The sequence below is a fragment of the Seriola dumerili genome, unplaced genomic scaffold (assembly GCF_002260705.1).
Source record: "Seriola dumerili isolate Sdu_G_001 unplaced genomic scaffold, Sdu_1.0 BDQW01000187.1, whole genome shotgun sequence".
Classification (NCBI taxonomy): Eukaryota; Metazoa; Chordata; class Actinopteri; order Carangiformes; family Carangidae; genus Seriola; species Seriola dumerili.
In genome coordinates, this window is record NW_019174442.1 from 2,991,149 (window position 1) to 3,017,738 (window position 26,590).

At 38.2% G+C, this 26,590-nt stretch overlaps 2 protein-coding genes across 2 annotated transcripts; both read right to left on the reverse strand.

Annotated features, from left to right (window-relative positions):
* Positions 1 to 11,557: 11,557 nt before the first annotated feature.
* Positions 11,558 to 14,022, reverse strand: LOC111227390 (homeobox protein Hox-D9b-like). The gene is made up of 2 exons (XM_022752836.1): positions 13,335 to 14,022; positions 11,558 to 11,802 (listed from the first exon to the last, which is right to left on the reverse strand). Exons 1-2 carry the CDS (start codon positions 14,020 to 14,022, stop codon positions 11,558 to 11,560), a joined length of 933 nt encoding a protein of 310 aa, XP_022608557.1.
* A 5,155-nt stretch (positions 14,023 to 19,177) lies between these two features.
* Positions 19,178 to 22,729, reverse strand: LOC111227412 (homeobox protein Hox-D11b-like). The gene is made up of 3 exons (XM_022752862.1): positions 22,048 to 22,729; positions 20,545 to 20,683; positions 19,178 to 19,271 (listed from the first exon to the last, which is right to left on the reverse strand). The coding sequence occupies exons 1-3, from the start codon at positions 22,727 to 22,729 to the stop codon at positions 19,178 to 19,180; spliced, it is 915 nt and encodes a 304-aa protein (XP_022608583.1).
* Positions 22,730 to 26,590: the final 3,861 nt, after the last annotated feature.

The following is a 26,590-nucleotide window of genomic DNA, read 5'->3' on the forward strand; positions in this document are numbered from 1 at the left end:
TGTTCGGAGTGCATTCAGGGTAACTGGGAGAGGAGAGTTCTCATGACCCCCAAGCTTAATGAACCCGAGGGTGAGGGAGAAGATGATGTCGTTAGCCGAGGTTTGATTCTGATGCTATTGTCTGGAACATCATCCCCGAGGCTGTAGCGCCATCTAGTGTTCAGAAGAAAGACACAGAACTACGTCTTTTGCCCCAATGTGAAGCCAATGATGGGTTCCACTACTGCAGCAGTTCCATCTAGACTTACTATGATTTTGATAACAGACAATCGATAGTTTTAGGATGAATTCGTTTCAGTTATTTGTGCCTCAGTATTTGTATTATAATGTAAATACGCCTCAACGATGCAGGTAAAGAAGAAAACAATCTGATCACTGTAACAGAGGTGGGAGGTAATCTGCTTTTTGCAGCATCTGCAGTGTGCGTCACCTGTTTTCTGACTGTTACCGCCCCCTGGTGGCTCCTACTGACAATAGCACTCCTGGTATAGACATTTAAAATGGGATACAATTACCTAAAGGTCCAACAACAGTTTAACCAAAGCACCGCTTCAGATTTAAAGCCACTTAATCACAATGGTGCAGTTTGACAGAACATAGGCTACTTATTATACTACTTATTGTGTTTTTGGTTTTGTGAACCATTTTCTTGTCTTCTTTGTTACCTGTGTCAGATGAGAAAAACCAGCGGCGTCACGTTGGATCAACTGCTCGAGCTGTGTCAGTTCTGAAAAATGAATAAATAAAAGAAACACTTTATCAGTTAAATGCATCAGAATGAGCTTAATAAAATGTTGATGGTGAAATATCACAGACAAGCCAGGACAGAAATGATCATCATCCCACATTATCTACTCTTAACTTCTACTGTGCTCTGTTTTGTGCCTGTTTGGTTATAAATGTGCTTTTTTTTAAAAAAGGCTCAGGACAAACCTGCAGGTTGATTTCTTCTTTATAAATGTCCGTCTGAGTCTGAGGTCTGTGCACCGTCCTGCAGGGACTGAGAGACATGAATGTTTTGTAATAAACAGAGGACACAAACACATTTAACTGTGTGTTTCTACCTGTCTCATGTCTTTCTGTCTGTCTCAGACTTCAACACAATGTTTGTCTCATTCTCTGCCTCACTATCTTCCCTATCTCCTTTTGTCTCTTTGTTTCTCTCTCTCTCTCTCTCTCTCTCTCTCTCTCTCTCTCTCTCTCTCTCTCTCTCTCTCTCTCTCTCTCTCTCTCTCTCTCTCTCTCTCTCTCTCTCTCTCTCTCTCTCTCTCTCTCTCTCTCTCTCTCTCTCTCTCTCTCTCTCTCTCTCTCTCTCTCTCACACCACAAGCACACACACACACACACACAAACGCACACAGATTCCCTGCCGCATTGCAGTAGGCTGTAAATATTGAGTGCCAGCTGAGTTCAACTGAGCAGCACCAGTGAAATACTGTCTTTGTTTCTCTCTATCTCTCACACCCCGCCTGCTGCCCTTACACAGAGAGAGGGGGGGGGGGGAAGAAATGTAAAATTCCAGAAAGGGAGGAAATACTGTGTTTCAGCCTCTTTGTCTCTCTGACACTCAGGCTGCCCTCATAAAAAAAAAAAGGCCGTCAATGAAAACAAAAACACGGAGGAGATGATTCCTTCTGTTCTTGTTCTGTCCATCTGTCCTCAAAAGATTTTATGTAAAAAGAGAATGAAGAAAGAGGAGAAAGCTAAAACGTAACAGATACGATATAACTAGTTGTTCGTTTTTCGTTTTTCAGCCAAAGAGACACACGAAGCTACTTTTATACCTAACATAGACTGAGGAACAGCCCTTGTTTCAGCACCGTGCATTCTTAAACAAGTTTAATTCTTCTTGAATACATGTTTGTATTTCACCACACTGAAGTATTTATTAGTTCATACAGGGACATGTTTGTAGATAAATGAAAGTGTTCTGCAGCAGGCCTGGTAATTGTGACCAAACATAACTGTCTTATTACACAAAATAAATCAAAGGATGATGCTGTTCCCTCTTGTGTTTCCTTGTAACCCTTTGACAGCAGCCTTGTGACTTGGTTGGAGCATTTGGAGCTACAGGAATCCTCTTTTAACATAATAGGTGGGTTCATTAAACTCAACTATTTGCAGATCTGTTTCTTGTGTCTCCAAATATGAAATCTGGTCGTTCAGGGTTTATGTTCGTATGCAGCTGAGAGCTAAATCTGAGTTTAACCTGCTGCAGAAAAAGACACGTTTCACTGGTGCCAGTGTGCAGACACAACAGAGCCTAATGTATCATAGTAAAAGGCTGCTTACTCTATCAAACTCATCTATTATTCAACATAGAAATTAAAACCTATCGATCCATGGACATTAATATCACAACAATCCAGTAAATCTACAAGCACCTAGTGGAGCAGTTGACTGTTAAAATGCAATTCAAATGTTGGTACCTGATGTGAGCTGGATGTCTGCTGGACTCCATGTTCCTCTGCAGCATCCTGAGATCAACAGGACAAAACAGATGGAAAAAGAAAATGTCAGAGCAGATACAAGTGAAGGTTGAGTCCGAAATCAATGGAAATGTAATGTGACAAGAGAAAGTTTGGAGGAGGAGACACAAACACGAAGAAGAAATCTGTAAGCATCTAATTTTTCCTGTAAATAGTTTTTTTTTTTTTTTTTTCCTGTCGTTAATAAACGTTAGTTTAAGTCTGACGTGAGTAAACAAGGGGAATTCAGCCCGTAGCTAAAGCTCAGTTTTCACATGAGCATAAAAGTTTTAAAGAAAACATTTTACAAATGTAGATTTTTTTTTTCTTTCGTTGGGGGAAATTCTGCCAAGAGATAAATACAAAATGTAGAGAGAATTTGTTTACCGTTCATGGAGGCGCGCGGCTGCCGACGAGCAGTTCTGTGCTACCGAGAGCGCGCGAGGTGAGGTTGCCCGCGAGGGTATGCTGCACTGCACGCGCGCACATGACCGTTGGCGTCCAATGGCGGGCAGTGTCGGCTCGTAAAAGTGTGTGTGTGTGTGTGTGTGTGTGTGTGTGTGTGTGTGTGTGTGTGTGTGTGTAGTAAGTCAGTTAGTCAGTCAGTCAGTCTGTAAAGGGAATTTGTGGCAGCTGCACACAAGAGAAAGCTTTATTTCCAAACAAATAAACACACACATTTATACATATACAGAAACACACGCACACGCGCACAGTGGTAAATCCAACCTAAATACCATTTTATACACCAAGGCCTTTGAGCAGTTTCGTTTGTGCCTGTTCTGTGAACAAACACCACCGACGTCCAAAAATGAGCCATTTAATCTGCAGCCTTCCAAAATAAATGTCATTTCATTTGTACAGAAAACAACGACTCCTTTCAGAGAAGGAAACCAAAATCTAACCATAAACCGAATCATAATAATATTATTCCCACAATTTTACAGAAATTTAATCTGACCCCAAATCCCACTAAACAAAACGCACTAAAACGGACTCACTAAAAAACACATTTATGTAATTTAAAGAAAAAACAGGCCATTGCGCTTCGTACATTTTAACTATTTGTTTCTCCACTGAAGTAAATTTACTTGGCTTCTACATTTCCTGCTGAAAGTTTTCGGGTTACCATGTCAACCTAATAGAATGACAGAAATATAAACGGTCCATGGGTTAGTGAAATAATCAGCAGATATATGGCCAGGCTTTAACCTTTATTTCCCAGCTACTGTATTAAATGACAGTGGTCCTTTTTTTTTTAATTTCTGAACATTTATTGAATTATTATTACGATTGCTTAAAACCGATTAAACGCTAACCTTCCCCCGAAACATAAATATTAATAAATGTCTGAATATTATTCTCACACAATACAGTTTATACACTTCTTTAAGATTATTATTTTACTTAAATAGCCTACTTTATTTATTTATTTATTTATTTAAGAGTAAAATGAGCTTCACAAACGCCCTTTCCTTTACAAAGAAGTGACTGCAGTAAATTCGTGCTTTTGTCTTTGTGGTCGTTGGAGGAACGTTGCGAAGCAGATTCAATAATATAACAGCCTTTATTATGATGCAGTTGCAGTATTTGTTGCTGAATAATCCATCTTACATGTACAGCTGTACTTTTCCACGACTCTTAATATTGATGTTGCCTGCAGCTAATTTAGGATGATATGAAATTTAACTGTCTTGTTATTTGTTAATTGTGGCTTTTTTCTGTATGACTTGTGCCCTCTGTCTGCCCCCAGTGGTCACACAACAAATACAAACACTAGTGTAACAACAGTGGGCTGATCAGATCCATTGTGTTTTATTTGGAGCATCTCATTAAGGCAGAATAATAACAATATTATAACATGGGTGCTGCTTATGTTTTATCTTCTCCGCCCTGATGCGACAAAGGCTTAATGGCTGTTTAGCATCTTACCGTTGGTATAGTTAAATATATATATACAGAGGTGGTGACTCACAGTCTCCAGCTTTCTGCTTTATTATCTTTACCTTTAAAAGATGTAAAAAAATAAAAAATAAAAAATAAATAACGTTGGCATTTTCATTTAAGTGAAATTTTGATAATTGCTGCCAGACACGAGTCAACGGTACAAAGCTGGTGAGTGCATTTTAATGGTTATAAGTCCTTCAGAGGCATAAATAAACTTCACTTATAATCATCAGAAAATCAAATTCATTCTGTGCAACATCTTGGATTGTGATTGTCCCAGCATGGTGCAATATGAATATTAATACATGTAATCACGATGTGCTCCTCCTGCATTTACAATGGCTTTTTATTATGTTATTATATCAAATGTGCAGTGGCCTCTGTCTGGCTGTATCTTCCTCCCACAAGTCAAATGAAAGTAGAAACATCGAAGTTCTTACTCGTTGTCATGACAGCAGCAACGTCTCATTTTAGTTAAAGCAGATGCCAACATCCATTGTGCATTTCTATCATTTTAATTTAAGGGGCTCCAGTAAAAAAGAGGCTTCAATATACAGGAGAAAATGAAACCAGAAAGCATGTAATCAGATGTTAAAACGCAAACTCTCTCTTTCCCTGAAGTTGTTATATTTCCCTCTCGTCTTCTGAATCCTGCATTTGTCACCTGGTCCCGAGGAAAACACTCACTTGACCATTTACATACAGCTGTCTAAAAGTGCAGCAATGCTACATGGCTGGTTGTAACAGAAGATGGCAGCATTGCCTGTAAAACAGCATCATTTTTTCCCACCTTTGCTGAAGGTCATACTCTGGGTAGAACAAGGATTTTCAAGGACTGGTGCATATGAGAGACAAAAACTCATAATGACTTCAGCAGGTGAAACAAGTGTCTTCTATGTTTTTGCTCGTTTGTCTTTTTGTAGACACGAGCAGACAGATCTGTTGATGTTGCTACACCACTTCTTGCTTCTGTTACTACTAATATCACTCGTCTTCTGATTGTCTCCTGACTACAGAGAGAGGTGTGACCACTTCACCCCACTTTTAGCTTCTTTACACCGACTCCCAGACTGTTTAAGAATTGATTTTAAGGGCTGTTCATGGTCTTTCTCCCAGTTACATTTATGGCCTCTCAGCATCATGTGAGCCAGCAAATAGTTTGAGATCCTGAGGCAGAGGTCTGTTCTCTGTCCCTGAGGTCTGGCTGAGAACGAAAGGGGACACTGTTTGTGCCGAGTCTCAGAGTCTTTATTTTATTTGTCTTTTTTTTATTTCATTACAATCCCCTTTTTATTATTCCTTTTATTTTATATCACTGGAATTGGTTTCATCTTGTTATCTGTTATGAGTTGGCCTATATTTATTTAAAAACTCAACCTAATGTCATGCTTACAGTAATCAGTGGTGAAAGATAGTTTTAGTTTTCTTTTTAAATGACTATAGCATTTATGTCTTTTTTTTTTTAATTAAATTTTCTGTATGTTTTACTGAACTAGGGGTTTTTTGTCATGCTTTTCTTATGTTGTTATCGTAAATTTGTATTTTTACCCTTTTCTCAGCTAAAAGCAAACGTCTCTAAGTAAAATGGTTAAAGTTTAGATACTGTGAGACTCTCCTAGAACCACAACTGAAGCTTCTCTGTTCAGTTTTATTTCAATTTTACCTCTGCATTGACTTGAAGCTAGTGACTGACAGATTACGGGTCAAGGCAACTGCAGGGGCCTGAAGGTATCGGATGAAAGTTTTATTTTGAAGAGGAAATAGAAAGCGGAAGTAGTATCACACACCCCTCTCACTGCGGTAATGCTCCCAGATCTAGAAATTTAAATCCACTGTGCAAGATTTTTCTGAGGCACTTCATTATTCAAATCATAACTGTATTTAATCATCTATCACTGAATGGCTCCATGATTAAATTTTCGTACAGGGTGAGAAAATTAATTCTTTAATAATTTTCAAAAAAAAGAAAAAAAATCTTTTAGTTAGTCAGAACATGTAAAACACTGCAGGGCGACACTCAACATGGTTATTTCCTGAAAAGTTCATTTCAGGGTTCAAGCTTTTATTTTGTGAGTGTTGAATATTTAATCTTAGCACAGCCTAAAAATGGATTAAGTGTCATGGAGTAAAAAAATAATTAGCTAAATGCAGCGGGAAAAAGCCCTTTAAGTCAACGTAATTACACTACCTCCTAAACGACCTTTTCCAGGAAGTAAAGTATGTTTTCTAACTTCACATCTCGGGTGAATCGATCACATTTTTACTGTCGGTGTTAATCGATTTTGTCATGTGAGGTTCTACTGAGCTTTGAAGTCCACAGCAGTGACCAAATCACCGCTGAACCACCGTCACACGCTGCTGCGGCTCAGGAAACACAACAGCTCCACCCAGCGGATAGACGCAGTAACTGCACACAGACGACAGTGCTGTTTGTAGCCACCGGTGTTTATATATATATATATATATATATATATATATGTTCTTGATTCTTTAAAGGCAAAATACATCTTTAAATGTCCAAATCCACAACACATTTTGAAACAACAAAATCAGCAGCTTGTTGATAAAATCGATTACTGATCATTTATCATTAGTTTCATTCCATATGATTCCACATTCATTCAGTCCCTTTGAAGTGACGCTTAACTTAAATAACAAATTATTATAGTCTGCACTATTTAGTATTTTCTGAAACAATGGACTGAAAATATACTGCTGATACCAGTCCAGTATTATTAGTTCAAACTAATATTATAGCCAACAAATAACCCAGTAGGAAATACATCCTTCTAAATAATCACTTTATATATAACTCTAACTTGTTCTTATTATAAATCTGAGACACTGTACCGTTGTGAATACGTTTTATCTTATTGCAGAAACTGTATTGGGAACAACATTTAATCGGAAGCAATAATTTGAACATTACTCCCCGCCCTATTTAATTTTTGCATCACAGTAAGTATTCCCTTTGTTGTAGTTGAAGGTTAATGCAGTTCTTTCCTTTCATTTTATTTTATGCTTCCTTCTCAGGCTTCGTGTTATACATTTAATCAGAATTATCAACGCATTTATTTACTCATTTATTTATTTAATTAGCCTATTTTTATTATTTATTTTTAACATGTTTTGCCTGTATTGTACAGTCATTTTCGTTTTGCTGCTTGTGTTATTGCGCTTTAGTTTATGTTAATTGATTTTGTTATTCTAATGTGGTAATAAGGAAGGAATATATAGACTATGTTCTTTTTTCTGGTTTCTCCAGATTATTCTTAAAACTGTGTATCAGTGCTCAGGACTGTATGGGAATAACTCACTCTACGTGCTTAATTTAAATACAGACATTTATAATTTGGAAAAGAGGAAATGTGTCATTTATAGAAATAAAACAAAAATGTGCAGTATAGCATAATGTGCTGCAGACGGCTACGATGAAGTGTTTATTATCTGCAGCCTAAAATCAAGGCTATAATCCGCATTTTAAAATATAAACAGGCTTGTATTAGTGATCACCGATACAACCAGACTGAAGTCGGATTTTTAGCAAAAAGAAATGGGACCACATCCACTCATTTGCTCTTCAGGCGTAAAAGCCTTTGTTTTAATTCCCGGTATAATGAAATCCACTGTGTTTTGTGGCCCCGGTCTCTGCAGAGATGCGATTGAGGCTGTCTGGTCTCATCCGCAGACAATGACTTTAACATTTAGAAGGACAGTTGAGGCTCAAAGGGAGGAAGGAGTGTCCAATAAAACCATACAGCCTATAGTCACGATGGCTGTCTGGGTTAAATGACTTTATGGCACCTCTCTCTCTCTCTCTCTCTCTGTGTCTCTCTGTCTTGAGTTGGGGGAGAAAGTCACGTTTATTCTCCAAATGCATGCTGTTGGTTTATGACCCTGCAGGATGAGCTCTGAGCAGATTATATGGCCGCAATAAATGAGGGAAGCTACGAGGCGCTGCACTGACTTTGACAAAACAAGGAGTCAGAAATGTCTCTCTATAGACCGAGACTCACACCACACCTGAGAACAGTCAAACACCTTGACGTTGGAATAATATCATCATAATAAACAACATTATAAATCGTAATATTGACCTATAATCCAGTAAAACAGCAAACAGGACGCACTGCTTGTCTTGTTTACTTGTTTTTCTCCTGTAGGATCACACCATTATAAATATAGAATAATAAAACGGATGTGCAGTGCAACAGTATACTAGCATTTTGTGTGTTGTTTTTCTATTTAATACAAAAACATTTAGCCTAATGCAAAAAATATAAATAACAATACAACTGTAGTTTTATTAAGATATAATAATCCAACCAAACGATCGCATGCATAAATATTTATCATCATTATTATGAGTAGTAATTTGGTATTATTATAATCTCCGTAATTATGGGAAGGAATGATATAAAACGGACTGCTACGGCTACTACAACTAAACCACTGATATTAACAGAAAAGTTCAAAATAAAAGCCAAAAATCTGATGTAAACTAAATGACTAGTTCACACAGAAAATCTCAAAAGGAAAGAAAAAAAAAAGAAAAGCAACACGGAAGACTCATTTTGTTGTAATCCGTCATTTATTTCAATAATAAAAAAAAAATCACCACGAGCAGCAGATTGAGCCTAAATGAGCAGATGAAGGCCTTACGTCATCGCATGTTGACTCCAGGTGAATCTCAGCACAGGCCCGCCGCTGTAGGCTAACATAGCCTGATGTGTGTCCTTTTCTCCCAACAGAGAGAGTGTGTGTGCGTGTGCGCGCGCGCGCGTGTGTGTGTTTCTTGTAAAAGGTCTTATATGAGCTGTAGCTGTTTGTTCCTACAGGAGGTAACAGTGAAACATGAAGACTAACCATCAGACTGCTGTCACACCATAGCTTAGCCGTGACTGGTGTGTGCGCGCGTGTGTGTGTGTGTGTGTGCGCGTGTTTTTGTTACCTCTATGGGACCTCTTCCAATATAGACACAGTCCTTGTTGGGACCAGTAGTCCCAATGAGGTAAAACATGATTTCTGAGATCCTGGTTATTGTTCGGGGTCTGGTGTGAATTGAGGTTTGAGTGTCCACAGTGGAATGGTGTGTGTCTGTGTGTGTAGAGGAATATAGGCATGACCATATCTGCACATTAGACCCACAGTAACAACACATACACATAGCAACAATGACGACAACAACAGCAACGACAACAACAACAATATAACAACAAATTTGCCCATGAGGCGACATGCACAGTCTATAAAAGCAGGAACAAAGGAAGAAGCTCATTCTGCTTTGAGGAACACAACTTTAAAAGTTCCTTTTGAATATTGTTTTAGGGGAGACCAGGGTTGGTTGTAACACATCTCTCTGAGGCCTCTGAAGCAGCATTACTCACCTGGACGTGTCTGACGCACGTTGTATGTTTGTGTTTTATCTTATGGTTACATTTTTTCAACCGTGACAACTTGACATACTTTTCTGTTCCAGAAAAAAGGATTTGTTAAAGCTGATCTTCCACATTAAGGTTACAACTGCAAGCGGTGTAATAATCTATAAGGTTGTGGATAAACATAAGACGTGTTTCAGCAGGTTGCAGCTATTATTGCAGCTTGTCCAACTATTTTTTTTACACATTTTGTGTCTATGTTCAGTCCAGGACCAGGGACAGACAACAGCACACGTTAAGATTTAACTCAGCTGGAAACTCAGAAAGAGGTCATTGAAATGCAATATTGGATATAGTCGACACAAAGTCACTGTAACATCTGACCTTGTTGTCGTGTGCGTAATCAGTTGGATGTTTCAGTTTAACAGGAAGTTCACAGTAACTTCTGTTTCTGACACTTCTTCAACTTTGGTTTGAACAAACTTTCCCTTACAAAGAAGTGCACGTTAATTTATCACTTCTGAAACATGTTCATCACACATGGAAGACCCTTTCAAGTGTGAAAAATTCACAAGCAGGCACATGTGGTTACTCACATGTGAAACAGAATTTCACATGTGATGATTTCAAATATAGGCATATGTTCTTTTCAGATATTTCACATGTGAAAATGGCAATTTCACATGTGTTTGTTTTTTTCATGTCAGGGTAATGGCATTGTTAGCCAGAAGCGATGAGACTGACTAGCAGCAGACAATAAGTCCGGCCACACTAAATGTGCTTTGAGTCTTAAGATTCAATAACATTCAACCATGCAAATCACTTAAAACTACAGTATTTGAAACCAGGAATATTGACAGATGTAACCTTTAAATTAAAGCCAACAAACAGATCAATACAGAACGTGAACTCATCATATTGAAACTGAAACTCATCACTTCTCTCCAGTTTGGCCTTATTCTCATTAGTTTAAAGTGTCAGGCTTCTGTTTGTTTAGCAGTCGTTTACACAAGTATTCCATTTTAATTTCAACTAAATGCTCTGCGACTATTATTTCAGACCGTAAAAGACAGGTGCTCGGCCTTAAGACCACTCCTGGGGTTTGTCTTTGATAGTAGTACAGCCTCGTCTGGCACGCTGAAAGCGGCTTTTATGAGGATGATAGTTTTAGCACTAAATCATAAAGCACGATTCGCAATTTGGCAGAAAGCACAGACAATTTATGTGAACTCAAGTGTGTGTCAAATGTTTCCAGTCTGGACATGTGAGATATACAACCTTATCAAAAACAGATGTGTTTTAAAATGAGAAAAGTCTTTGATATCAACTAGTGTGTGTTTTGTTTCAATTTATGGATCTCTGTGTGAATGTTACCATTTCACTCTGAGTATTATTTACAACTGTCCCAGGTTACAGGTTAACCGTCTTCATTTTGTAACATGCGGATGGAAGAATTCTACAACATGAGGTCAAAGGTCGAAAGAGGTTGATAGGAATTTTTTTTTTTAAAGTGTTACAACACATCTTGGTCTTCCCTGCAGTGTCACCTCTGCAGTTTTTCCGAGGCGGCCATGTCAGCCCCACAATCCACTGCTCTGTACTGATAGGGCCAGTTGGTGTTAAAGATGTCGGGTATCTTGGGGAATTGTGTTTCTTTTTTTTTCTTTTTTTTTTTTATTATCAGCTCTAACCTCAAAACCTCCTCTCCCATCCTGGACAAAAAAAAAAAAAAAAAAAACCAACCCCAGCGTCCCCTCTCAATCCATCATTCGTTCATACTCCTCCTCTCACGGATCATCAGCTTCTTCATCTTCATCCGTCTGTTCTGGAACCAGATTTTGACTTGTCTCTCTGTCAGATTTAAGAGTCCTGCCACCTCCAGGCGCCGGTCCCTGGTCAGGTACATGTTGTAGAGGAACTCCTTCTCCAGCTCCAGGGTCTGGTGCTTGGTGTACGGACACCTCTTCTTCCGGGTCGACTTGGCGTGGATCCAACTGGCTGATGGATTTTCTGCAGAAGAAGAGACAAAGTGGTTTAGAGTTTTACTCAAACCACACAACAGTGTATTTACTCTCTGCAGGTTGGTGTGTGTGAGTGTGTGAGTGTGTGTGTGTGTGTGTGTGTGCTGTAAATAGTTCAAAGACTGACATAAAAAAAAAAAAAATCAAAGAAAACATTCTCAGGAAGAAATTTTATGATCCTTCAACGTGTGGCTCATTAGAAAGAGAAACAATAACACAGCTCAATAAAGACGGTGTTCAATTTCTCCAAAGCTAAAACAGTAACAGAGTTTCAGCATTAGGGTTGTTAATACCCTCATTTTCCCTTTCCTTCATTTCAACAGTTTAACATAATGTCACATTATGTTAAATTATGTTTGCACTTTCTGATGTAGCTATTAGATCTTTTGATGATGAAAATGGTTTTGGAAGGACAGCAAGCAGCAATAAATACAGCAGAGTATACCCAATAAAAATAGTCTAAATCTCTGTCTGAGTGCAGCCAGTGCTGATAAACTGCCAAACTGAGCCTCATTTCTAGAATTATTAAACTGCAGTTGGGGAGAGATATTTGAACCTTTGACTGATATGAAATGTTTTATTGACCACTTAAAGAAGTAAAGCAGCAGCAGATTGCTGACAGAAATTATTGTCAGACAGACAGACGGCAAGAGAGCAACAAGTATTAGGTTTGGTAGCTATACACTAACACCACTTTACAACACATCTTCCCTCACTTCTTGAGTTATTCATTCATTATGCATTCATTTATTAGGAAGTGGACTTCAGGTTGCCAAAGATCTAATTGAAACCTTCATTTAACAGTAAGTAGACATCTAAGATTTTAAAAAATCATTTGAAATGCATTAAACCTCATTTCTGACATTAAAAAGTTAATAGAAGTTCATAGCTTTTAATTCTGTTGCACATTTTAACGATGAACCAATGGCCTACATTTACAGAAGCATAAATACACTGTAATGTGATGAGAAAATTAAATGTAGCAATTATCTAATAAAAGAAAAATCTGTAGTAATAAAATAGCATTATTATAATTATTTGTATTGTTATTGTTAGAAGCCTAACTGTATCTGTCATTTTTGTTTATCATAATTCCGTTTTTTCAAAAATACTTTTGTAGATTTTAAGTTTACTTATTTGCAAGTTATGAACAACAAAGGGATTTTTTTTGTCTCACTGACTTCGTGCACAAATCTAAGCAGAGAAATGTATTGTAACCTGCGTCTTTCCCTATAGTGACAAATGGCTAAATAACAGCAATAGCGCCTTAATTATTTTAATGGACAATAAAGTTTTATATTTTACCGTTTACAAGACATTTATAGGGCTATAAAAGTCACACACACTTACTTACTTACTAAGGCCACATTCTCCCTCTCTTTTACACACACACACACACACACACACACACACACACACACACACACACACACACACACACACACACACACACACACACCTGTGTAATGTCACTTCTTAAGCGCTAATAAACATTCTTGAGTTTGGTATATCTCTCTTTACCCGGGTCAGGCTGCTTCTGCTGTGTTTTTCTCTCCTCCTCCTCTTTCTTGGGCTCGGGCTTTCTTCCCAGCTCCTCCACGGTCCCAAGCCGCTCGAGGACCACCTCAGCCGGGCTGGCGAAGCTAGAATCCCCGGGGCTGTCGTGTGCCGGCGGTGAGCTTTCCGGTTTAACCGCCTCGTACCTGGGGCTCGGATTGGAGAGGTCACCCTGAGCGGGGAGACACCCGGGAAAACTGGCTGGAGCTTGTGACAGAGCGGTCTCCGAGGTGGGAGTCGCCCCCTCCCAACAGCGGACGAACCTGCTCTCCGAAGCGGCAGAGGATGCGAGGTGTTCGGCGTGTGCCTGCGCCTGTGGGCCGTAATAAGGGTGGTGGTGACTCAAGAGGTGATGTGGATGAAAAAGGCTGGGGATGGAGGCACCGGGGGCGGACTGCAGCTGCGGAGAAGACGACGAAGAGGAAGTGGAGGTGTTTGTCCAAGGAGAAAAGCCATTTAAGCTCGTTTGTTTGTTGGAAAAATGTGAGAAATCCGGAATGTGTGAGCTGGGAGTCCCCTCCTCCTCCTCCGCTCCCCGGGCTGGCTTTGCGCAGCCGGCCGTCGAACCCTGCAAGCTTCCCGGGATGAAGTGTGCACCGTACGGCTCCTCGGTCTGGAGCCCCATCATGGAATAATAATTCGTTAGCGACATGTTTATTTTATTATTTCAATAAAAAGACACTTAAGTGCGACTGTAAAACGTTGGATGGGCTGGTATAGTGGCTTACATCCTCCCCAAAAATGGTAGTAATTTTTTTCCAGCCCTTACCTTCTTCTCGGCTGCCCATTGGTTACACTGTGGACCACATGGTTAGACTGTATTTACCCAGAATGGGAAATAAATCAAGTCATTCTTTTGTGTTCAGAAATGTGATAGTCGGCCTTGTAGCCTGCTGCCAGATGGGCATGAATGTAGCATATACGTTTTTAAAACGGTGGACTTCAACCAGCGTTTTACAAGCTGGATAAAAGTGGCAGGGAGCCGTTTACAAGCTTGTTTGAAGTGTGTGTGTGTGTCTGTGTGTGTCAGGAGTGAGAACCTTGCTTCTGCCAACTACTGTCTTGGTACAAAATTAACTTATACTGTTTTTCTAATTAGTGACATAATCATCTACTTGTGGCCTCACTGTACATAAACGGCTCTGTGTGAACTTTCTTTTGCATACAGGCCGACTGGAATTAAATTACAGCAGGTTAATTGTCATCAATGGATTTGTGTCAGTGGACACATGGGCCAATCAGTTTCTGCTGCACGTCATGTAATTTTAATATAAGTTTACTCAGCCTACACATTGACTAATACCGTTGGAGCCTAAGTTTGTTTTGTCATGTGATATTATGTTGTTGAGTGAAAACATGAAAACATCATTTAGATTTTTTTTTTTTTTGGTTAGAAAAACTGCCGGATCAACTTTTCCTTTTCTTTTCCTGTCAAATCAGCCAGTTGTTATTATTGTTATTTGGCCATTATTAAGCAGCACTTAAATCTATGTGGCATCTGAAATCTTTGAAATTTAAAATAACATAACATATTTGGCTCCATGCCAAAATACCAAGTTAAACACAGTCGGTCTTCACTTTCTTCGTGCCCGTGTTGGTGTGTGAAAGTGAACTTTCATTGGCTGGAGACTCAAACGGCCTTTGTTCCTTAAGAAAAAAAAAAGTCTCAGCCCTCTAACATAGACCTTGATCGCTGTCTCTTGTGCACTCTTCGCGCCATCTGCTGGCTGGATGAGTTAAAACGACGTATGCAGTGGGGATTCCCAAATTTAAATCATGTGAAAGATCAAACAAACATCACTCAGTGGTGGAAAGTAACATCTACTCAAGCTGCTGCACTTCAGCACAACTTGAGCTTTTAGTGCAGCATTTCCATTTCCTGCTGCTTTAGATTTCACGTCACAGTAACTTTTACTCCACTTCATTTACTTAGCGGCTACATTTACTTCACAGTGAAAGACTTTTCTAGGAAAAAATATATGATTTGCTTCTAAATATAATAAAATTGTTCAGCACAAAATCTTCTTATCAAGTCAGTTTGATCTGTAATTGAATCCCTCCAGTTGTATTTTCTTCAGCGAGTTCTTCAACCTATTTTTCATTGCAGTTTCAAGTATTTTCTAAAACCTTTTTATTCAACTCTACATTGTTGAAATATTTTAACTTACTTACAAATTTGCATTGCTTTTTAAGTTTACATAGCCTGAATCACTCCACATGTTTTTCAGATCACTGTTACTTATACTGTACATATACACATACACATACACACATGTGGCACCACTGTACATACATACTGCACATATTGTATTCTGTACTACTTGTTCCTGCACTTTAGCTGTAAAAATTGCCATTTCTTTGCACTCGTGGTGAGATGCTAACTGCATTTTTTGGGCTTTGTCTTCTGCACATAGACAAAGTTGAATCTAGTCTAATGTTTTGTAATTCTTGTGCAGCAATCTGCCTCATTTTGTCCAATATATGAATGTAGGATACACCTTCTTTTTGTACAAGAACAGTTACTTTTGATAATTTAAGTATATTTTGCTGACAATACTGTTGTAATTTCACATTGTGGTATTGTTACTTTTACTTAAGTAAAAGATCTGAGTAAATATTCCAGCACTGACTTCACAGCACAGACTGTCTTTAATAAGATCTGGTCCTGTGGAACAAAATTTGAAAATGTTTGTTTTAGTGTGCAGGGCTTTTTAATGCCTTTTTATTTAGCAAATTATCAAGTTAGTATAAGTTCTGGCAACTGCTTTTAGTAATAAAATGAAGAAACACATGAATCAGTTTTTATAATTGAATCTATCTTGAGGATCCCGGCCAGTATTGAGAGAGAGATGTAATGCAATGACTGAATGAAATCTGCTGTAACTGGTGGTGTCACGGCTGCTCTGCTGAAGGAGACTTCTGCTGTTAAAGGATCTGCAGTGTTTGCTGTGTAAAAGTCATGCAGGCTGCCATATAAATTTATATGACAGACTATAAGAACTAATGAACGATGCTGGCAGCGTTTGCCATGGTGCATTACCATGAGCTGATGCCAACACGTTTTAAAGATGAGCATTAAGAAAATCATTTAGTGAAATATTACTATTACTGTTATTTACTACGGCATGTGCTCTTTATATTGTTGCCACTATTATTGCCATTACTTTTACTAGTACATTACTATTTGTATTATTTACAGTTACAGTTGCAACTACATTGCTGTTGCCTTGCATTTCTTTTAGTGGTCACACTTTACTTTAACCCGCTGTATTTAGCATTTAAAAGCAGTATACAAATATTGTATAAATGGTTTATAACACACTATAATGTAGCTGCTATAAGGACATTATAAGAATGAATTAATGTGGGCTAAATAATTTATCAACAATTATAACTTCTTCAAAGAAGACTTGCTTTTTATTATTACGGTTTGTGTTTTTATTATATTGTTATTAATTATCTATACCAGCCTTTCCTTATAGATGCACACAAGTGGAGTTAATGTTGTTGACAAACACATATCTGTTTACAGCTACATTATAGTGTGTTATAAACCATTTATTAAATGTTTATATAAATACTAAATGGGGGATTAAAGTAATGTTTTTCCCTTTCACTGTTATAACTTTTCCATTTCTATTATTACTATTATTTTTCCTGCTGTTATTGCTACTACAATTAGCTGCTAACTGCTAAACTGCTGCTGCTAATATTACTACTAAATTAAATGTTAATACTACACCAGTACTGCAATATAATACTGCAACTATTTCTCCTCCCAACAAAAATGTTCCCGCTACAACTGCTACATTACTACTGCTGCAGATAATGATACTTAGTAGTATCCTGATTACTGCTTCTTATACCGTTGTTACTACTTGCAATACAGTATTAACATAAATGCTATAAATGCTACTTTTTCAACTAGTTCTATTACTAGGCCTCCTGTACTTTCTACTTTTCTACAACTATTATATCACAATATCCATTTCTTTAAGACAGGAAAAACTAAAACAACACAATCAAAACACAAGCTTAGCAATGATAAAATATATATACAGTATACATATATATATATAGAAGTAAATCAGTTTGAAACATGTCTGTGTTGGTTAAAAAAAATTCTCAACAGGCTTGTAGTCAGGTTTATTGTGGGCCATTAGGTTGAATGCCTTTAGTTCCAACCAGAAACACAATCTCTCCTTTCATCTCCTTGTCTTTTTTGTTTTTTTTTTGTTTTGCGTCACCCACAAATACACACTCACGCACAGTCCCGCTCACACACAGACTGAGTGAATGAGACAAAGAGAGAGAGAGAGAGAGACAGCAGACTGTCTGTATTGCCCCAATAAAAGTAATTAAGCTGAGGAAATGGTGGTTGTGATGGCGTGGTGTGTTGTGGTCAGTTTGCGGTTCAAGGTTCATTAGCAGCCTTGGACTCATTGTGTGTTTCTGTTGTCTGGTTCCATGTTGTTCAAAGTCTGGGTCGGGACCCCAGAGTGGGACAACGAGAGAACACAAGACAAAACCTGTTTTCTGTTTTCACTTATTTCCTTCTGTAGTTTGACTCTCCCACTCTTTACTGCTGAATGTTACACTTTATAGTACTGAAACCTGGGGCCATAATAACCTGCTGTTTAGTTCGTAAGATGGTGTTTACGATTCAGGAATCATCCAACGCAGATGTGAGTGTGCTTAATTTTTTGGTTGCAGAAGTGATCACACTTTACATTCATTTCATTTTATTACTAGAGGCTATAAAAACATTTAGACAGCACCCTGTGTATGGATACAAACAGCACTGTAACAAACCTTCAGTTAATAGAAACAATATTTGTGCATTTTGCTGAATTATTTTTTTATTGTAACAAATTTGAAAAAAAGTGTATGTGCCTTTCACAACTCAGTTTATCTAACTGTAAAGATTTTGGTTTTATTTCTTTTTTGTCTGTTTTAGAAAAGCTCCTCTTTTCCTCTTATTGTCAAATATTTTAATCCTTTGTCTTCAGTGTGTATTTATTGAATTATTATAAATATTGAAACCAAAATAGAGGGACAATATCAAAGCACAAACATCACAGAACAAGTAGCACATACCAATATCAAATATCACAAATATCAGGATGATTATCTGCGCTTGCCTAAAATAATTATATTTATATGCTAAATAGTCAAATTTGGTTGTATGAGGTAACTGTATTGTTATCAGTTATTAATGCATGTCAGTTATAAACAAATAGATAGATAGATAGATAGATAGATAGATAGACAGATTTAGATTGTCAGCAGTGCAAGTAAACATGGACAAAAACCAAACGTTCTCACTGACATGTGAAGTCTGATGCATCAGGATCCACAGATATGAATATAAGGAGCTGCATCTGTAGCTGATGTTTCCCTATTTAGTTTTCAAAGAATGTATTTCCTTATCTCTTAGTATTTATGGAACAGAAAGACCTAAGGCAGAAAGAGGGTTCATTTCTTCACAGTGAGCCACATGACCTCAGAGCGAAGTTGGGTTCAAATAACGCAAGAGGAGCATTTTCAATGTTTTGTTGATGAAAGATCAAGATAATCAGGAGCGAGACACGATATTTCAAAGAGAGATTGCTGTTGGAGTCTAAACCTGAGCCTTGGTGTTCTTCATCGGAAGGAACAGGGTTTATTTATTTGTTTGTTTGTACCTTTATTTATGGCTCTATTAACCTGCCTACGTGACTGGAATGAAGCAGAGCTGTGACAGCCTTTGCAGACTTGTCACACAGTTTGCAGATGACATTAAAAGGATCGTCTTTTACTTCCATCCATCAGAACAGGTGGTATCGTGCAAAGTACTGCAGTCTCTCTCTTTTCAGTTTCTTCTCTTTCATTCTTCTGTTCTGGAACCAGATTTTCACCTGTCTGCAAAAGCAAAGCAAAGAATAGGACTGAGAATAGAATGTTTTTGCTAGTGCTGTTACGTCTGAGACAGAGTTCATTTAAAAACATGAGCATACCCTGTGATTCTGCATCAGCAGAATACATTTAGTGCGAAACATGATGCTGCAGTTTTTCATCAACATGTCAGACACAATATTCATACAGAATGTAATTTTCCAAGATGGTTATCGCCAACATTTCTTGGATTGGTTATGCCACATGCATGTAAACCTAAAAATATTGATATATTTAATATATATATATTTTATAATAAATATTTACAATATAATAAATATTTAAGTTGAAAGGTGGAAAATTATAAAATTATAAAATTGGTGGAAATTATATGAATACCTCACCACAACTAACTGCAACTAACAATTATTTTCATTGGCAGTTAATCAGCCAGTTACTTCCCTGATTAACTGATATGACGTGTGGTGCACAAAAACTCTGAAAATAGTGGAAATGCCCATCAACATGGCAAATGTCTGTTCGACAGTCCAAAACCCAGAGATATTTACAGGCGTGTAATGCATTCGATTAGTATCTTAGAGATCTGGGATAACAATCTCATCAATTCAGAAAAACGAGAGCAGATTTATTTTTTCCATGAAAACATTTCTCGGAATTCTGAGATAATAATCTCCTTAATTCAGGAAAGCAGGACAAAATTTTTGTTTTCTCAAGTGAATGAATTACTCTTCTGTAGAGATTAAATCTACAATGATATAATACAGAAAAAAGCAGGGGGGAAAAACACATTAGAGAAGCCAGAAGACATGACTAAATAATCAACTGATTATCAAAATAGTTGCTGATTAATTTTCTGGCAATAAACTATAAACATAAACACTTAAACACTGTTTTCTCCTGACTCAAAAACATGTATATCTTTTTTTCATGGTAAAAAACAAAACAAAAAAACATAGTAAAAAGGCGAATCCTGCTGTCATGGCTTCCACAGCTTTGAAATAAAACACCACTATAGTAGTGGTGTTTTACAGGGCTGCAGTGCAGGAGAAGAGTGCTTTACTGCAGCCAACAACACCTGGTAACACAAGCCCTAGTTTACCCTCATCCCACCCTAATTGGAGCAAGGTTAGATGTGTTCAGACAGCAGCTTGTATTTTACAGCTATTTCAAATGTGGGTCAGTCAATCAGAACTTGTATCCAGGCATAATCATTTTACAATCTAACATATCTTTTCATTAAATAAATCTTAATCAAGAAAATATTACAGCATGAACTCACCGGTCTGTCAGGAGCAGGAGGCGGGACAGCCGCATGCGTCTGTCCTTGTTGATGTAAACGTTGAATAGAAACTCTCTCTCCAGCTCTTTGATCTGCTGCTTGGAGTAAGGACAACGCTTCTTTCTACTCCCCGAAGGCCCTGCTGGAGAGAGGACGAAACGATTTAACATGAAACAGAAAAAAAAAACAGGAAGTAAGTAGATGCAATACTGAAAGAATATCACCACAAGCATTAATGTCCAGAAAATATGTTCAAGAATTGAAGTCTGGTAAAATAAGCCCAGGACAAAATCCAGTCTTTAGGAGTAGGGGTCAGAGGAGGCCAATCTCCTCTAAACATCCAACAGAAATAAAAGTAACTCACACAAATAAAACCCATGTAAATCTAACCGACTTTCATTGAATTGGGTTAATTTAAACTTTTAATTTGAGGTGAATGTCAAGGTCTAAATCAAAACAGTGTGTTCAAGAAGTTCACATGCATGACCTTCATGTTGTGCAGCTATTAAGTGAACGTAGAGTCTTATTAAGGCTATCGTTAAAACAAGTTCACACGAGCTTATTTCCATGCATTTGTAGATTTGCATCTCATATGTTATGGAGAAAAACAGGTGTATTTAGGTCTAATGTGTGGTTATTAGCCTATGTGACTGTTTCCTATTTCAGCAGATAAAATTACAACTAACAAACTGGGAGAAATTTGAAATATTAATTAACTTTATTGTGTAAATCAATTAGAATAGATAACTGCACTTACCAGCACTGTTTACCTATACAGTACAAATCCATTTGTAGAGTTCATTCACATAGACATGGAATTTATTTTTAATGTGGAAAGTACAATTTTTAAACTTACAGAAATCAGATGTGTAGACTTTTCACATTTGATTGAAGGAAGATTATGGTTATACTGGGCCTTTAAATTCTAGATATGTACAAGTAAAGAACACAACTACACTTATTTTTATTGTTTATTTTTTCATCATATTTTCTTTTTCTTGGGTTTTGTTTTTGAAAGATAAACGTGATCCAATTAAATCAATGAGACCAAACAAAGACATGGAAATAGGAATTACAATAAATGAACAGATAAATAAAAGACTAATTTGTAGCCTTGACAAATGACCTCTTGGCCGTCAAATATGGCCCTGATATATTCTGTCTCTTGACTGCATTGTATGTGCAGAACATGTTCAGTAAGTTCATGTTAAGTGTAACCTAAGGTTTAGGCCTATTTCAGAACTTTAAATGAGCCATGGAAGATGTAGAAGAGATAGGCTAATATATGGATGTAAGTTACTACTTTTATTGAATCGTGCATGATAACAAATATGTATCAGTTCTCTAAATGTCTCTAAATGATCCTGTTTGCGTATGAATTGGCCCCATGTGGAGTCATGACTGCACAAACTGATGGATTATTCAAAAGTCTGTGTCGTTCATTACGAAATAAACCATTTAACTACATTTTCTCGTAAAAAGAAATGTCCGATTTCCACTCACTACGGTCATGCCCGCCGTCTCCCCCGCTGCCGCTGGATGACGGCGCATCCTCCTCGCCCTCCTTCCGAGCCAAGGGTGACGCTGACCCCGCCCTCACCTCGCCGCTCTCTCCGCTCGTCCACTCGGTGCGATTCGTCTCTTTCTCGTGGTGGTTCCCAGCTGTAATGCCCGCTTTCGGATCCTCTGCGTCTTCTGCGTACTCTAAAAACCGGTCGAAAACCGGCGGCAGAATTGTGTTTCGCCCCGCCGGGAAGAGGAGCTGTGAGTCCCTGTTGTACGTCGTGTAGCTGCCGGTGAAACTCCGCGGGTCACCGGCAAACGCATGTGCGTGAAAGCGTGGATCTGATGCACCGTAAACCTCCCCGCCATATGAAAAACAGTCCTTACTGCCGCTGAGTATCGGTTCCGACGGGGGTGATACGCCCTGGTACTCATGATAGACAGCTCCCCCCGGCAAGTTGAAGCAGGAGGTGATGGGGCAGTTGGCCTGGTAGAAGGTCCATTTGCCCGGAGGAGCACACTGCTGTAGCGGCTCGTGGTAACAGTAGCTCCGGTACTCCGATAGTCCTCTCCCTGAAGCGGTGCTATGGTCCAGCAAAGCGGTGCCGTTCTCCGGTAAAAACGGTGAAGTGATGGAGCCAAAGTCAGACTTTGACGGATATGTGCAGCCTGGTAAATACATGGATAATTACAATAATTAAAATTTCACCAGGCAGTGGTTTGGAGAAATTGTTTTAAACAGGGTAAGGTGTCAAACCCTTTCTGTGTTTCCACATGAGGGACAGAAAATTATTTGTTACCCTATATAGCCCCAAATATAGCAATCAATATAAACTAGGAGCTAAACTTAGCTCTGCATCATGGCACAAGTATTGAGAGTTAAAGCAATAGCTACAAACAGGATCTAAAGCCTTTCTCCAGATCTCTTTCAAACCTCTCAATGTCGTTTGAAGAGTGAGGAAAACAGTCTTTGACCTTGTGCCTGCCCCAACATGAGTACAGTTAACTACACCTAAAGGCTGGGCTGCATGTTTTTGTAGTCAGGCCATGTCAAATCCAAGCCTGGCCAGCCCCGGATACACACACACACACACACACACACACACACACACACACACACACACACACATTGCCAGGAGATGAAATTGAAATTTAAACTTTACAGTGAAAAGAAGAGGTCTTAACAGTTTTATATATACAGTATGGATTATAATAATAAAAAATAATTTTTTCAAGCCAATAGAGAAACACTCCTCTTGCATGTAGACTGATTTTCTACGGGTTTGTGCGTGTCATAGGATTTCTTGGATATTTTCAACTTGTAAAATCAAACCTGATGTTCAAAGCAAATTTCTGAGAAAGCTTCAAAGCCTGTTTGTACATTTATGAGGGAGGCTTCGTTGGCATTAAATGTGCTTGGTTAAAACCCAGATAGAACCTAAAAGGTTTTTATCCTCTGTGATCGTCCGTCTTGTCATACCTGCACAGGCTGAGTCCAATTAAAGGAAAGCATCTCAGCAATTGAGCTGAAACGGGAGAATGAAAGCTGCTTTTTCTTCTTATTGTCTTTTATACTGAAATATTGTGGCTTGCCTGACTGGCAGACTTGCAGAACACAGTCATGTATTCTACAAATACTACGATTTCAAGTTACAGTAAAACGTGTCTGGAGGGAAGATTAAAATATGACTCACAGGATTTTTACTGATCAATTCTAACATTTTTGTTTTGTGTTAAATGACATTGAAAATCTTTAGATTTGTCCATCTGCATATGAAAAACTTTGATAAAGCTGAAATTCAGCAGATGACATTGAATCTTTTCACTGTGAGAAATCTTGCAAAGTTGCTTAAAAAGTTGCATAAAACTTGCTCTCAGTATGTTATTAAAGTCTATTATTTGTTCAGCACTTCTGTCTTTTTTTCTTGATTTAATTAGTTTCTACTTTTTCATGTTAGGATGATCACAAACTGATGCACTGTATGGAAGACAAACTTTCTAACATTATGTCTTCAGACTTTGGTCTCATAAATAAAAATGTATCTGGGTAAATATAATTAATATATCCAATATTATTACTGGTAAAACAACAAATAATAACAGTCATATAGCAGTGGTGTTAGCAGCTACACTGCAGCACACTTGGTGGCCCAAGACTGGCCAGTATAAGTACTTATAGAAGAGCTGCAGTAGCAGCAGTAGAACAAACAATACTGGTAATAGACATGTAGTCAACCAGCTGTAGTAGTATAACAGTATTACTCTCATTTCCTTATGAAGTACGGCATGTACGAGCTCTGTAAGGGGAAAACCGTGTGCTGAAAGGGGGTGTTTCCGTTTATTCCTTAATGAATATATGTGTCACATCAAAATGCATTTGCTATTTCATTCATTCACTCATCATGAGGATATTTCACAGACACACATCAGTGTGTTGTCCTGCTGGAAAGGCCAATGATACTTTATGTGCAGAGTTGTCTTTTTGATCTTCCTGTTGTATATAGACCATAAAATGTGCTGAAGCCTGACACACACTTTGATCAGCTCACTGTTGATTGTTGAAAGTTTTACTGAACACAGAGGCATGTAAACTGAGATGACAAGAATGAACAAGAATGTCTCATTGAAGTTGATTAAAGCGTCTTAACATGTCTGTACACACACACACACACACACACACACACACACACACACACACACACACACACACACCACAAGCACAAGCTAAGGCCAAGCCCTAGTAAAGGTCATAACATATCAGATGTTTAAACTCACAAGCTAGGCAAAAGGCAGGCTGCTGTCATCTTAAGAGAAGGATGGGAAAGACCTTGGGCCAACCACCAAGCTTACCCTGTGAACCCAGGCCTTAAAGTACCACAAGAACCTTGCCCTGAAAACACGACCCGAGAACAGGACTGCCAACTGAAATCAAAATAAAGTACTGCATATCAATTATAACACAAAAGGCTTTGTGGTGGTGGGGAGCTGGACTCTCTTTCCTCTCCACCTTGTACGGCCTGTCAACATATTTCAACAGAGACTGTAAATGTGTTGGAAATGTAAATCATGGCCTCAAGTGACTTTTTGATGTACTGTTACAGGATTACACACCACTGTCATGAAATATTATGCAAATTGACAGCATGTATGTTAGTTTTTCATGACTGTTGTTAAGTTATATACATAACAAGCATCCCCCTGCCAACTAATAGGCCTTCGTTACAGGAGACATGTTGACATGTTACAGTAGGAAAAGCACAGATGTCATTAATAAAATTATGGCAGTATTGTATTGTATCTGTAGCAGAAATGTTGGCATGTCATGGAAGAAAAAAACACAAGTGTAACTGATAGAATTAAAACTGACTGCACTCTGCAGAGTTTTTGTTTGTGGTTATATCTCATAAACTTGGTTGATATCACAGTGCAGCTTAAGGCAATGCAAGGCCGTTGCAGCCACAGTGAACTTTTCTGTGTAACACTTAACACGTGTAGCACTAAACCGTAGTCCGATGTATCACAGGCAGATGAAGTCTTTAAATGAGCTTCCCCAGAAACCCTTTAGGAAAAGGGAGTGCAGGCAGCACCATAAATATCTTAGTGGTGTATGGGGATTTTCCCATTTATTACATGCAAATATTTATGTCTGATTAAAACACTTGGGCTATTAAATGCTCAGCACGAGGACGGCCGAATGAAACATTAGCACTGTCCTAATGGAAAGGTCATCTACTTCAACCCCTTTCAACAACTCTCCTGTTCTTGATCTAATGCTGAACATGGTATATACACTTAATTAGTGGAGCACATCACTGTTGCTCCTCCCAGAATACACATGATGGCCTCCAGGAAACATACTGTTAAGAAGGCCTCCTCAGCATGTCAGCCTAGAGCCGTCATGTGCTTGTGTTGTACAGTAGGTTATATCGTGTTGTGTGTGTTTAAGTTATTATATCACCAAGTGTAATACAATACACAATAGCATGACTTAAGGACATAAAGCCCTGGATGACACATTAGTTTCAAACTAAATACCAAGTTAAGTGTCTGAATACTTATGTCAATGTGATACTACAGTTTTCCCTTTTTAAGAAGTTTGCAAAAAATGTCTAAATTTCTATTCTTGCTTTGTGATTATGGGGTACTGAGTGCGCAACATAACAAAATGTGTCTCAATACTTTCTAAATGCAATGTATATTATTTACAACATGACAAAAGGCTTTGTGGTGGTGGGGAGCTGGACTCTCTTTCCTCTCCACCTTGTACGGCCTGTCAACATATTTCAACAGAGACCGTAAATGTGTTGGAAATGTAAATAATGGCCTCAAGTGACTTTTTGATGTGCTGTCTTTTACAGGATTACAAACCACTGTCATGAAATATTATGCAAACTAACAGCATGTCTATATACATGCTGTTGTATGTATAGTTGTAGTTAGTTTTCATGACTGAGGACAGTGTCTCTCACTACACAGGTGATCACACATGCTTCTCTGATCTATCAATAGTCAGTGCAGGAAAATCGGTAGCGGAAATGTCATA

What these genes read in the sequence shown, in the direction of transcription:
- LOC111227390 (XM_022752836.1), bottom strand. Translation starts at nt 14,022, where the DNA reads ATGTCGCTAACGAATTATTATTCCATGATGGGGCTCCAGACCGAGGAG. An exon ending in GCAGAAGCAGCCTGACCCGG is followed by an intron (nt 11,803 to 13,334) that starts GTAAAGAGAGAT and finishes CTTCTTCTGCAG; the next exon opens with AAAATCCATCAGCCAGTTGG.
- LOC111227412 (XM_022752862.1), bottom strand. Translation starts at nt 22,729, where the DNA reads ATGTATTTACCAGGCTGCACATATCCGTCAAAGTCTGACTTTGGCTCC. An exon ending in AGACGGCGGGCATGACCGTA is followed by an intron (nt 20,684 to 22,047) that starts GTGAGTGGAAAT and finishes TCTCTCCAGCAG; the next exon opens with GGCCTTCGGGGAGTAGAAAG. An exon ending in CTCCTGCTCCTGACAGACCG is followed by an intron (nt 19,272 to 20,544) that starts GTGAGTTCATGC and finishes TTGCTTTTGCAG; the next exon opens with ACAGGTGAAAATCTGGTTCC.